The sequence below is a fragment of the Mauremys mutica genome, chromosome 4 (assembly GCF_020497125.1).
Source record: "Mauremys mutica isolate MM-2020 ecotype Southern chromosome 4, ASM2049712v1, whole genome shotgun sequence".
Classification (NCBI taxonomy): Eukaryota; Metazoa; Chordata; order Testudines; family Geoemydidae; genus Mauremys; species Mauremys mutica.
Genome location: NC_059075.1, coordinates 154,524,844 through 154,539,042, shown reverse-complemented (window position 1 = coordinate 154,539,042; position 14,199 = coordinate 154,524,844). Strand labels below are relative to the sequence as shown.

Below are 14,199 nucleotides of genomic sequence, written 5' to 3'. Positions count from 1 at the left end.
CAAACGAGGCCGGGTGTGATTATCTCCAGCCGCAGCGCTGCACGCTGGCTGCCAGCCCCACCCCCACTCCCACGCCTGCTCTGCCCTGGCCCCTGCACGCGAAACCCGCCTGGCACGGCCACAGGTCACTGGGTTTGTCTGCACAGCTTTGACTGGTCCAAATCTCTTCCAGCCTCCGCTCCGCCCTGCCCCCCCCAGCCCTGCTGGTGCCCCTCACTCCCGACCCGCAGCCCCCTGCCAGCCCAGCCCTGCCCCCCCCAGCTCTGCCGGTGCCCCTCACTCCCGACCCGCAGCCCCCTGCCAGCCCAGCCCTGCCCCCCCCCAGCCCTGCCGGTGCCCCTCACTCCCAACCCGCAGCCCCTGCCAGCCCAGCCCTGCTCCCCCCCGCAGCTCTGCCGGTGCCCCTCACTCCCGACCCTCAGCCCCTGCCAGCCCAGCCCTGCTCCCCCCCCCCAGCTCTGCCGGTGCCCCTCACTCCCACCCGCAGCCCCTGCCAGCCCAGCCCTGGGCTCCCCCCCCAGCTCTGCCGGTGCCCCTCACTCCCGACCCACAGCCCCCTGCCAGCCCTGCCCTGCCCCCCCAGCTCTGCTGGTGCCCCTCACTCCCACCCGCAGCCCCTGCCAGCCCAGCCCTGCCCCCCCAGCTCTGCCGGTGCCCCTCACTCCCACCCGCAGCCCCTGCTAGCCCAGCCCTGCCCCCCCAGCTCTGCCGGTGCCCCTCACTCCTGACCTGCAGCCCCTGCTAGCCCAAGCCTGCCCCCCCCCACTCTGCTGGTGCCCCTCACTCCCGACCCGCAGCCCCCTGCTTGCCCACAGCTGGGCCTTCTATTGCTGACCCTCAGTTTTGCCCTGTCGCCCCATGGCTGTTCAGGGCAGTGAATGACGTAAGCCCCTGACATTAGCAGCCTGGGCTAAAATTCAGAACTGCCTCTGTTCTTCCATCCATAATCCCCCTTGGCTGAGAGAGCGGGGGGCTGGGAGCCAGGACTCCTGGGTTCTTTCCCTGGCTCTGGGAGGGGAGTGGGGTCTAGTGGTTAGAGCAGGCGGGCTGGGCTCAGTCCCTGGTGCAGGGATTTGCGGGGCTCACCCGAGCTCTGTACAGGGCCGTGCTGTGTCCCCGCCGTGAGATAATCCCCTGGGCCTAGGGTGGTTTAAATATCGAAAGAAGGGGATTAGCCGCCTTCCGTGACAGAGCTGAGATGGGAAGAGGGAGGGAGAACATCTGCCAGCCTCCTGGCGGGAACATCTGGATTGGGGCAGCACCCTGGGGGGCAGGAGGAGAACCCGGCGTGTGCCCCCCAATCCCATCCCCCCCTGACAATGACAAGCAACGAGAGCTAGTCCCTGCCCAAGAGGGTGTCTGAGCTAAAAGAACCCGCCTGAGATCAGCCCCCCCCTTGTGCGTAGAACCCCCGAGTTCTAGCCCCCTCACCCCACTCCCCTCCCAGAGCTGGGGAGAGAACCCAGGAGTCCTGGCGTCCCCCCGCAACCACTAGCCCCCACTCCCCTCCCCGAGCCGGGGAGAGAACCCAGGAGTCCTGGCGTCCCCCCGCAACCACTAGCCCCCACTCCCCTCCCACAGCCGGGGAGAGAACCCAGGAGTCCTGGCGTCCCCCCGCAACCACTAGCCCCCACTCCCCTCCCACAGCCGGGGAGAGAACCCAGGAGTCCTGGCTCTCAGCCCCCCCTGCTCTAACCCACCAGCCCCCAGAGCCGGGGAGAGAACCCAGGAGTCCTGGCTCTAAAGCTTTAGCTCATCATGGGCCCGCTGGGTGTAATCCTGCGCGGGCTGGGGACGGGCTGGGTGGGCCCTGAAGTTTCCCTGTCGTCAGGTTCCTCCTCACGTGTCTGTCCTGAAGCCTGAACACACCCGGGATTTTAACCGCCCCTCAGGGGTTGGGGGGCTCGAAAGCTTTTGCTCGGTTCTGTCTGGCCTCCCCCCGCCCCCCAGGCGGCCTCCTCTGTGCCAAGGCGCCGCACCCACAACTGGGCAGCTGAGGCCTCCCCGGGGCCGAGCCGAGCGGGCCAGTGACCTCCCGTGGCCGCCACGTGCTGCTCCCGGGCCTGCAGCCCAGCCCCCCTCGTTAGCCGCCTTCTCTGCAGCAGGGAGCCTCATCTTGGCTCCCATCCGGCCTTCACGCCGCGCCACCAAAGGAAGCGGGGGGAGGGGGGCGAGCGAGCAGCCGCTGGGGCTCCACCGTCCCAGCTCGCTGGTGCTGCTGGCCCCCCGGGCCCCGTGGCAGACGCTCACCCAGCCGCAGTCCCGGCTTGTGTGTGACGGGTCGGGAGGCAGCGGGGTGGGGGGTGAAACTGGCTGGTGCCTGGGGGGTGGGTGGGTGCAGGGTTACGCGTGAATTCACGCAGTTCTGGCTTGCTCAGAGCGGTACCGGGCGCCCCTCACCGTGCCCTCTGGGCGCCGCCCCGGCGGTCACGGCTTGAGCCTCGGCGCACAGCCCGGGCTGGGCGTGCGGCCCTCGCAGTCAGGGCTGGTGCCAGCGTGGCGCTAGGGGGCGCTGTGCTGCAGGGAGTGGGGGCTCTGCAGGGGGTGCTCTCCCCTGGCAGTCAGGGATGGCCCCAGTGCGGCGCTAGGGGGCGCTGTGCTGCAGGGAGTGGGGCAGGGGATCAGTAGGGGGCGCTCTCCCCTGGCAGCCAGGGCTGGCCCCAGTGGGGCACTAGGGGGTGCTGTGCTGCAGGGAGTGGGGCAGGGGATCAGTAGGGGGCGCTCTCCCCTGGCAGTCAGGGATGGCCCCAGTGCCCCAGTGCGGCGCTAGGGGGCGCTGTGCTGCAGGGAATGGGGGCTCAGCAGGGGGTGCTCTCCCCTGGCAGTCAGGGATGGCCCCAGCGCGGCGCTAGGGGGCGCTGTGCTGCAGGGAGTGGGGCAGGGGCTCAGCAGGGGGGTGCTCTCCCCTGGCAGCCAGGGCTGGCCCCAGTGGGGCACTAGGGGGTGCTGTGCTGCAGGGAGTGGGGCAGGGGATCAGTAGGGGGCGCTCTCCCCTGGCAGTCAGGGCTGGCCCCAGCGTGGCGCTAGGGGGCGCTGTGCTGCAGGGAGCAGGGCAGGGGCTCAGCAGGGGGGTGCTCTCCCCTGGCAGTCAGGGCTGACCCCAGTGCCCCACCATCTGATCCCACACAGCAGGGTTCTCTATGGGTGCGGCGGTCGCTGTGGGAGCTCCCATGCCACCAAGATAGAGGGCTGGTCGGGGAGCAAAACTCCCACAATGCACTTCTCCAGCCTGTATTCTGGGGTGGGCAAGGACGGGAACGCAGAGGAGCAGGACGGCGGGGAGCCGCGAAGACCTGGGGTCGATGCGCCGAGTGTGGGCGCATCCCTTAGGGTTAGACCCTCAATGGCTGGTGTCTAACGCCTCTTGGCTTTGAAGAGCGTTAGGCGTTGAAGTGCCTTTGAGGCTCTGGCCTTGGGTGTGCTTGTGCCTCAGTTTCCCCACTGACAAGGGAGGATGGCCCCGGGCAGGGCGCAGCCCAGAGGCTGTGGCTGGGGAGCCGTATGTCCATTCCCTGCCTGCGTTTGGCCTGGCTGGATGAGCTGGTGGCTTGGGTGGGGTCGGATGACCTTTCCCTGCGCAAACAAGCCAGCTGACCGGCCGCTCATCCAGGGTGGGCCCGGATGGGACCATCTGTCAGCGTTGGCCGAGCAGCGCGGCTCGAGCTCACGGTGGAAATAATGAAGCTGTGGCATCATCTGACCCCCTAAGGGACAGGGCGGGGGGGCATTACTGCTTGGGTTGGGGTCACATGAGATAGGAACAGATGTTCCGGCATTTCCTGCCCCGGATGGGAGGGGGCTAATTGGGCTGAGCTGTGGGGAGCCCAGGGCTGGGAGAGCAGGGGGGGGGGGGCTGCGTGTCGGGTCTGAGGGGCACCGGCAGAGCTTTGGGGGTAGAGACCAGGGCATTGGTCTGTGCTGCAGGGAGTGGGCGGAGCTCAGCAGGGGGTGCTCTCCCCTGGAGGTCAGGGCTGGCCCCAATGCCCCAGTGCGGCGCTAGGGGGCGCTGTGCTGCAGGGAGTGGGCGGAGCTCAGCAGGGGGCGCTCTCCCCTGGGGGTCAGGGCTGGCCCCAATGCCCCAGTGCGGCGCTAGGGGGCGCTGTGCTGCAGGGAGTGGGCGGAGCTCAGTAGGGGGCGCTCTCCCCAGCAGTCCATGCTGTTCGGGTTGCTCCACCCCAGAGGCAGCTGTGTTTGCACAACGGACAAGCGCTGCCTACAGGGGAGCAAGGCGGGGACGAATGTTAGGGGCTCAGTCTGTGGCACGGAGGCGGGTGCTCAGGGGACCAGGCCGCTCCAGGACTGCCCGGGCAGAAACAGGCTAATGCAGCCCCTGCCAGATGTGCTCCCAGGCGTGGCTGGCTGAGCATATGTCACCCTGACCCCAAGGGGATTGTTCTAACGAGATTGGCCTGTAACGAGCGGAGCTTATCCAGCCCTGCACGATTAGCCACCAATCGGCTTAGAGACAGGCCACTCGGCTGCTTGGTTGCAAACAGATTCAGCTGCGTGGGCCCTGAGTATCAGCTGGCTGCAAACTCTGAATGCCTCCTCGTCACAGCGCCCCCTAGTGCCAGGGCCAGCACTGACGGCCAGGTGAGAGCGCCCCCTGCTGAGCCCCGTGCCCTGCTCCCTGCAGCACAGAGCCCCCTGCCCTGCCCCCTGCAGCACAGCGCCCCCTAGCCCTGGGGCCAGCACTGACGGCCAGGTGAGAGCGCCCCCTGCTGAGCCCCCTGCCCTGCTCTCTACAGCCCAGCGCCCCCTGCTGGCCCTCACCCTGCTCCCTGCAGCCCAGCGCCCCCTGCTGAGCCCCCTGCCCTGCCCCCTGCAGCCCAGCGCCCCCTGCTGGCCCTCGCCCTGCTCCCTGCAGCCCGGCGCCCCCTAGCCCTGGGGCCAGCACTGACGGCCAGGGCAGCGAGCGCCCCCTGCTGTGTATAAGTAGTGCTGCCCCCTGCTGGAGGGGCTCGGGGCCCTGTATGTTTGTGGCTCTCCCCACCTCGAGACGCCCTGCCCTGGGCCCTCTTTCCTGGGCTCGATGGAGTGGGGAGGTGGCTGCAGCCCCGAGATTTGCCCTTGTCCCCTGGGGTTAGCTAGACAGACAGGCAGTGCAGAAGGAAGGTCCGCTCCCCAGTGTGTGTGTGTATGTGTGTGTGTGACCGCAAAATGACAGCACATGTAGAGGGAGAGACTGATGGGGGGTGCGGGCTCCGTCATTCAAGGCTCTCAGAGCACTCGACACACACAAAAGAATGACTGGGGAGAGAACCCAGGAGTCCTGGCTGCCCGTCCCTCCTCCCCAACCCACACTCCCCTCCCAGAGCTGGGGAGAGAACCCAGGAGTCCGGACTCCCAGCCCCCCGCTCCAACCCACCCCGCTCCCTTCTCGGAGAACCCAGGTGTCCTGGTACCCCAGCCATCCCATTTTAACTCACTCAACCCCAACAGTCTGAGAGAAAAACAAGACAGACCTGACGGTGGAAGCGATACACAGAAGACAGGAAAGATGTTCAGACACAACCAGAGAAGCGCAGGGCCAGAAGGGTGAGTGGGGGACCACTAGCTACACTATATAAGGGGGGAGGAGCAACCTTTTCAGCTCAAGAACCCCTTTCTTGGCTTTAGCTGGGGTAAGGAGGTCTGACCCCCCCCCCCCCCATGAGTCCGGTGTGTGAGCCCCCTCTCCAGTCAATACCCCCACCTGTATGAAAAGCTATAGCGAGAACGGTGGGGAAGGCCCGGCCCTGATGCCTTCTGGTGATGCTCGGCCAAGGCAGGTATGAAATCGGGCTGACGGGGGGGCTGCACGCTTGGTCCGAACGGCGGCACGGGCTGGGCCACGCCGGGCCCGCAAGGGACAGCTGGCGAGGAAGAGGTGCCAGGAGCCAGTTGAGGACAGGGAGAGGTGGAGAAAGAGAAAGCGGCAGGGAGCTGAAGAGAGCCTGAAAAGTACCGCGAGCCATTGAGAGTCGTAGAGCGCCGGACAGAAAGTTGGAGAGGAACTTCTAGCGAGTCGAAGCGAGTCAGATAGAAAGTTGTCGAGAGCCGGACAGTTGGCCAGAGCCAGCGAGAAAGTTCCCAAGAGGAAGTTGTTCGGAGCGGCAGCCAGAAAGGCGCGGAGAAAACTGTACCGAGCGAACACAACAAAAAAGCCACCACAGAAACCATGAGAACGAAAGGAAAACAGACAACAGACGACAGGTGCTTTTGGAGTCTTTTTTTGTTTTGAACCCACACAGACCTAAGTTTTTTTTCTTTGTTTCATTCATTCCTTGGTTTGGCTTTTTGTTTTTTTTTCCTCGTTCCAGATGAGAGCAGAACACAAGGCAGCGGAATAAAGGGCACACACCACAATCTCAGACCAGGTTTGGTTTGGTTTTTTTTGGTCATTTTTTTATGTTTTAGTTGTTGTTTTTTTCATTAAAACATGCAAGCATTTTTTTTTCAAACCCGTGAGACAAAAGTTTTGCAGAGAAAAAATATGACAATTCCAGCCAAGCCAGGGATTAAGTCCTAAACCTTCCACAGGAGATGAAAAGATCTTGCGGCTCTTTCCCGGTTTTCTTTTTTAAGCACGGATTTCACCTGATAAATATTCATGCTTGCTGAGACCCATTGTGTGCGCCTATCGGGTTCTAGTCTGTGGTCATGTGGCTGCAATGAACGAGATGAGGAATGATTCTTTTTTCTTTTTAGTGTTAATTCCACCCCGATATTTGAGCCCCCAAATATTTATTCTTGCTGAGACAAATTGTTTGGTCCTATGGGATTAAATCCTAATCTAGTTTGCTGGTGGAAGAGTTGTACTGGGGTGAATCTGACCATTAATTTGGAGGAGGTATAACTGTGATCTTCCCCCGATTTGGTAAATTCTGAAGTCTAACCCTTGCTGGTGAATCTTCATTTTTTTCTAGGGAACAAGGAAGTTCAACCTGATATTTTTAAGCCACAATTGTGCTAGATTTGACTGCACGTTATCTCTGGGTACATCCAGACTACCTGGCGGATCGGCGGGTAGCGATTGATTTATCGGGGATCAATATATCGCGTCTCATCTCGACGCGATATATCGATCCCCGAACGTGCTCCTGTTGACTCCGGAACTCCACCAGAGGCTGTCGATCCCGCGCCGTGAGGACGGGAGGTAAGTCAAAATAAACTATGTCGACTTCAGCTCCAGTATTCCCGTAGCTGAAGTTGCGTATCTTACATCGACCCCCTCCTCCCCCTCAGGGTAGACCAGGCCTCCAAGAGGCAACAGGAGCCCCAGCGGCTGAGAGGTGAAACCAAATTCAGACCGGGAACAAGGGACACATTTTTCACGGCAGGGTGGCCAACTCTGGAGATTTTCGTTGCCACTCTCACGAGAGCTGGCACTCGTTCTAAAGCCCCGGTGTCGTGTGATGACGGGGGAATCTCAGCTGTCAAATTGTTGTTTAAAAGCCAAGTTTTGAGTTGACAGAAACACCCCAAAGTGCAGTGTTAGCAAAATGGAAGGGCGATAACCTAACATTTGGTATATTTTAAAGCTGATCTCATGGGCTTTCAAGGCTCAGTGTCAGCAACATGAAAGATGCAACAGATTCTCCATAGCTTGGCATCATTTAGCTTGACGTTGGCTGTGTCTCCACGGGCTACCCTCTTGCTCAAACTCAAGGTAATGCAGAAATCATGGGGGGAGGGGGGGCGGGGAAATTCTCTGAGTTGTGTCAGACTGGATGATCTCTTCAGGCCTTTAATGTCTAATGAAATGAAACGTCTGCATTCTGCATATACACAATCAAACTATCTGAAAAGCCTGGCTGGTGAGTCTCTGTTAGCAAAACCACGCCTGGAGTTAAAAGATCTGGGTTGTTTTAAACCATTGCCTTGCTAAAGCTGTGCTTTAGACAAATGTAAATCACGGGGGTGAAGTTCAGGGTGAAACTCTCTGGCTCCTGCTATGCAAGAGGACAGATTAGATAGCCCGCTTGAGGGGAGGAAGGCTTAGCAGTTAGCCGCTGGCTTTAACGAAGCACATTAGGACAGACATTGAAAACCGGAAGAATCGGACAATTCATTTGCTTTCGAATGAACAAAAAGAGAAAGACGTCAAACAAATAGATTCCAAAAATCAGAAGCAAACGCCCAGAAGTGACTCTCGAACGCTCCGTGCCCAGGCTGGGGGTGGGAGGGAAAAGCGCATTCAGAGGGAAAAAAGCAACTCAGCAGGCAAACGGAAATGACCCGTCGGGCTCCTCAGTTAATATTTACACACAGGAGAAGGGATGGAAAGAACAAATGGCAAAACAGACCCAGAGGAAGGGAAAGGGGGGCGGGGGTGGGGTGTTCCTGTTAATGAATGGGGCCTGGGATCCTGCTGAAACCGACTTGCCCATTGAAACGGATGGGGCTGTGAATGCCTATAACTCGATGCGGGTGCGTACATCTGAAGCCAGGCCTTGTTCTCGTTAAGTCCTTCGCTAAAGCAAGCCGGCCCATGGACCCCGACGGATCGACGCCCGGCCCAGATTTACACGAAGCAGCCAAGGGAGCATTGAGGCCGATCCGGAGGCAGAGACGCTCCGAAAGGAAGCGGTGGATTGGCCCGGAACGTCAGCGCTAGATTGGCCGCGCCAGCCAGCCACAGGTTTTTAGGCCCACTGGCTCTTCCCGCTAGTCGGCAGGTCGGCATCTCAAAGGCAGGCTCACGTGCCGTGCTGAGCAGGGATGGATTTGGGCGCACAGGGCCGGAGAGGCGATGGCAGCAAATCCATCGCGTTCGTGCTCTGGCCGAATCAGCGCCCACACGCAGAAAGGCGAAGCCTGTCGTGTGTTTATAAAATCCAGAGCCTCGACTGTGGTTCCGCTCATTTCCACGGACGTCAAGGAAGTCAGGAGCCTAAATAGCGTTGATGATCGGGGCCCAGCACGGCCATCGCAGTCATCCCCACGCTGGCTGCTTTGTTAAATCCAGGGCCGCGCAGAGATCTGTTGGCGTTCATGGGCGCGCCTCACACGGACGAGGTGACGGGGTCAGGAGGGCCAGCTGACATTTTCGCGAATGACTTGGCTAATGGAGTGGAGAGTGCGCTATTCAATTTGCAGCTGACCCGAGCCGGGAGGGGTGGAGGACAGGATTCAAATTCAAAACGCCCTTGACGAATTGGAGAATTGGTCTGTAGCCAGCACCGGGAGGTTCGATACATACGCGTTCAAAGTACTTCACTCAGGAAGGAAAAAATCGAACGCACCGCTACAAAACGGGGACTATGTGGGTAGGGGGTCAGGTGGCTGGAAAGGCTCTGGGGGTGACAGTGGGTCACAAATTGGAGCTGAATCAGCAACGGGATGTAGTTGTGAAAAAAGGCAAAAGACGACGATCATTCTGGGGTGTATGAACATGCGTGTCGTAGGTACATGCGTGTCGTAGGTACATGCGTGTCGTAGGTAAGACACAGAAGGTGATTGTCCCGCTCTGCTCGGGCCTCAGCTGGAGTCCTGTGACTTTAGGCCAGACGGGGACAAATTGCAGAGTCCGTAGGAGAGCAACAGAAATGAGAAAAGGTTTAGAAAACCTGACTTACGAGGGAAGGTTATGGGGTTTGTGGAGGGGAATCCTCCACCATGGATCCTCAGGGGGAAGGACGCTGGTTCTTGGGGCGCTCCCGGGGGGCCTGGCTGAGCTGGGGGCTAGATAATGGGGTGATACGTTCTTCACCCAGCATATACCCTGTCCATGAGGGATGAAAGCAGCTCTCCACCTTCACAGCCGTGGGAGGTGAGTTCATTTGTTGGGGTTTGTATCAAGCTGGCCATGAAGGGGTGTGTCTCTGTGTCTCTGGGTGTGAAATGCTGCCCCCTGCTGGAAGAAATCAGGCCTGGTGTGTGCAAGCCCGCACGTGCGTTTTGCACGCCGCCCCCTCCGCCTCCCAGAATTGGTTCACTCTACGGGTGGGCGGGTGCGTTTGCACCACCGCTCACTACTGTACATCTTCAGCTCCCTATGTACGTGTGGATGCGTGTGATGTGGTGCTATTTAACCGACCAAAACCAGCTCGCAGCTCCGATCTGGAACAAAACCTTGGTTCCTCTCAGGTTGAGAGAGAGGGAAGGGAAAACTCTTTCGATCCAAAACGGAACAAATAATACGGGACAGGGATGGGAAAATAGAGGGGCGATAAATCCAGACAGGATCCCAGGTCATGCGGTGATTGGAAAACGAATTTATTTTGGCAGTTCTTTGATATGTTTTCAAGCAGCGAAAGGAGGGACATGTCAGTGGGGTTTTTTTTTTAGTTAATTTGTCTTTTTAAAAATGTTTTAGTGCCACACAGACCGAAAAGGGGCCGAGGAAGAGACCGGAAGTGGAAACAGGAAAGGGAGGAAGGAAAGAAAAATGAAGAGGTTATTTGTCTGTTTGTTTCTTAGCAAACACACCACAGATTACAGGAAAACAGCCCACACGGAAACAATACACAGCTCAATACCCCAAAAGGGAAGTCGAGGGACAACGACAACGTAGTAGGAATTTTTCTCCCGCATTTGTTTTGTTTTTTTAGTCCTTTTTAACGGCTTTTTTTTTGTTCACTTTTGTGTTTTGTTTAAAAAAGATCAAAAAATCTAAGTTTGGTTTGTTCTTTTTTTTTTCTTTTTCGGAAGGTGGGCTGGAAATGCAGACATGGTGGAATGGAGGTTGTGTAGGTAGGTACAGGAGTTGTGAGCACACACATGGAACACACACTATATATCACGGCTAGACCCTGGGACCAAGCCGCAGCTGATGTGAATTGTTAGTGGTGCTAAATCCACGGAACTATCGTCATTTGTACGAGCTGTGAATCTGGCTCGGTGTGTGTGTGTGTGTCTAGTATATTTTGACACGCTATACACAGGTATATTTGTGATATATGTGTGTATACATAGTTACACACATATATAGTATAGCTACTATATATATGGGAATGTAGATATACACTTATACATAAAAGGACACACAGAGGATATTTTATATATATATATGTGTGTGTGCATATATATGCATATAAAAAGGTAGATAAACATCTACAGTAAATTTACTATAGATGTATGTGTGTATTTATTTATATACAACATATATATTATACACACAGTAAATATATAATGCATATATTTTTATATAAAGATAGATATAGACATGTATAGTATATTTCCTACATGTATGTATGTGTGTGTGTATATATAAATCTAAATATCTACACATATATCTATGTATATATCTATATATGATATATAGATATTATATGAGATATAGATATAGTAAATATACATATTGTCCACGTATTATATATGCATACTTATATTTATATATACATATATATGCACACATACACAGATATGTAAGAAATATACTGTCTATACACACATAATAAATATGCTGTAGATGTGTCTTTATGTATCTTTCTTTATATATACAAATATAAACATAAATATTAAATATCCTATAGAGGTGTGTATTTACCTTTAAATATAAATATATACACTCAGACATACAGATATATAGGCAATATACTATAGATGTGTCTGTCTATCTATACTCATACACACTAAATATGCTGTATACGCGTGTATCTTTATATATCTTATATATATATATATATACACACATACACATAATATAAATATTAAATATATGATAGAGGTTTAATTAAATATTCCATATTTAATATGTGTTTATATACACACATCTATAATATATTTAATACATCTACATATTCAGACATCTAAAGTATATTTAATATTTGTTTATACACACACATATATACATACACATCTATAGGATATTTCAGATACATATATACACATATATACACACATGCACATCTATCTATCTATCTATCTATCTATCTATCTATCTATCTATCATGGTACATATACATACACATCGCCTCCAATATATTCTCGCACCCACTAGGCGAGATCCCCAGCTGGTATAAAACTACCATCACTTCTTTGCCTTCAGTGGAGCAAAGCTGAATGACACCAGCTGGGACCTGGCCCCATTCCATGCCCACTCCACTTGTATAGTATATTTGGTGTGTCTGTATGTGCTCTGCACAGCACAATGCTCCTCACTCTTCTCCCCAATCTAGACAGGATGCCCCCACTCCCAGTCAGAGAGCGGCCCGGTGAGACCCACCTCAAATACAGCAGGTTGTCTTGGTGTGACCAGGATTTAGCTACGGCTACACCGACAGCTGTGTCTATAGCCACTGAGCGAGACACTCAAACACACATATATAGTATACACCGAATGTATCTCGATCTAGCTACCTATCCACAGGATATCATTTTATAGAGCGTAATTAGAACTAGTTATGTAGCCTAACTAGAACTAGAACGAAATGGGGGTATAATATTTGAGATGTTTACAATGGTGCTGGCAAGCCATTGTTACTGAAGACTACCATAGTATTTTTCTCAAAGAGATGCTATTTGGATATCCATTTATATATATATTTGCGTGTATATGTGTATATCTATATCTATATATATCTATAGATATACACATACACACACACACAAAATCACAAATATCTCTATATATGCACACACACAATCACAAATATACATATATACACACAATCACAAATATACACACACACACAAAATCACAAATAAATAAATACACACCTATGCATATACATATAGCTAGATACACATAGGTTAATGTATACTATATGCAGCATGCAGAAATGTGTTGTGTATAGCGTGTGTGTGAATACACACACATGTATATAAATAGAAATACACACAGATACTGTATATATGTGTGTGTGTGTGTGTGTGTGCACGCACCCACGTATGCTATAAAACGCAACAGTGTGACACAGTAGTCAGGAAGACGACCTAGTGGGTAAGGACGAGGTACGGGGACAGAATTATGCCGCCCCATTGCTGGGACATTGGGAAGTAGGATTCCTGGGCAGCAGATGGTCAGGGATGATTGTGCCCCAGTTGGGTATGGGCTAGATGGGTCCTGGTGTGGTGTCTCCTCATGGCCTGACGACTGATCACCCCTCCATCTGGGGTGAGGGACCGGCCACAGTCCCCCCCATGTGGTTTGGAGCTGTCTATTCCCTTCCTCGATGCCTATTCCCTCCCGACGCCAAAGCTCACAGTGGCGTTTGGCCACAAGATAGCTCCACCGTAGGGTGCCTTGAAGACTGTTAATACCCAGGTGTGGCTGACATTGATCTGGGATAACTCCCTCCCTCCCCCAACCCCCCCCCCCCGCCCCACTCTCCCTACAGCATCCCAGAGTAATTGCCCCAGATACTTGTAGGAATACTCTGGTGTACTAGAGTAATGAACCCCAGTACGATAGTGACATGGCAGTGTTTGGGGCTATTACTCCAGAATGCTGCAGTGTTCTTTGGGAGGACTAGCAGTTGGAGATACATTATTATTCTAGTATTTTTATCATGGCATAGTCAGGAGCCATAAATACTCCAATTTCTTTAGTATTTTACAAGGGTATATTTGGGACCGGTTATTACTCCATGTTACTCCATGATTTTCTGAGGGTGTGTTAGGGAGACACTATTATTTTAAATTACTATAGTATTATTATAATATGTATTTGGGGTTACTATTCTTAGAGAAGCATCTTTTTTTAAGAAAACAAGACTAATCTAGAGTACTATTTGCTTCCACAGTGTGTTTGGAAGATATTATTACTCTAAATTAGTCTAGAAGTGTGTTTGGGAGCCACTATTAATTAGCTTACTATTTCCAGAAGTTTAGTGTATACAAATGCTAGCATAATCTAGAGTGAGCCTAGTTTCCAAACTGTATTGGCAAGCCACGGTTACTCTAGATTACTCTAGTATTCTTACAAACGTGTGTTTTGGAGTCCTGAGTACTTTATATCGTTGTAATATTTTATAAGTGGTTTTTTTTCGGGGAGCCATTATTACTCATAATTACTCTAGTATTCTTATAAGTGTGTGTTTGAGAACCATTATTACTCTAGATTACTACTGAATTTTTTCAAGGCTATATTTAAGTGCCACTATTACACTATATACTCCAGGGTCTTTATAAGAGTGCCATATTTGGATATTCATTATTACTCCGGACTACCACAGTATTTTGCAGAGCTATACTATTTGGGATCCAGTATTGCTTTAGATTACTGCAGCAATCAAGTATAGCCAGTATTACTCTAGATTAATCTCACATTTG

The 14,199-nt window shown here is 53.6% G+C and overlaps 1 protein-coding gene across 1 annotated transcript in view; it reads right to left on the bottom strand.

Moving 5' to 3' along the window:
* Positions 1–6,350: 6,350 nt before the first annotated feature.
* Positions 6,351–14,199, bottom strand: part of LOC123370426 (syntaxin-1B) — a 40,204-nt gene continuing 32,355 nt past the window's right edge. The window contains exon 10 of the mRNA XM_045016997.1: positions 6,351–6,648. Within this exon, the coding sequence (XP_044872932.1) occupies positions 6,508–6,648 (141 nt within the window). The 3' untranslated portion in view covers positions 6,351–6,507. The remainder of the gene's footprint in view (positions 6,649–14,199) is intronic.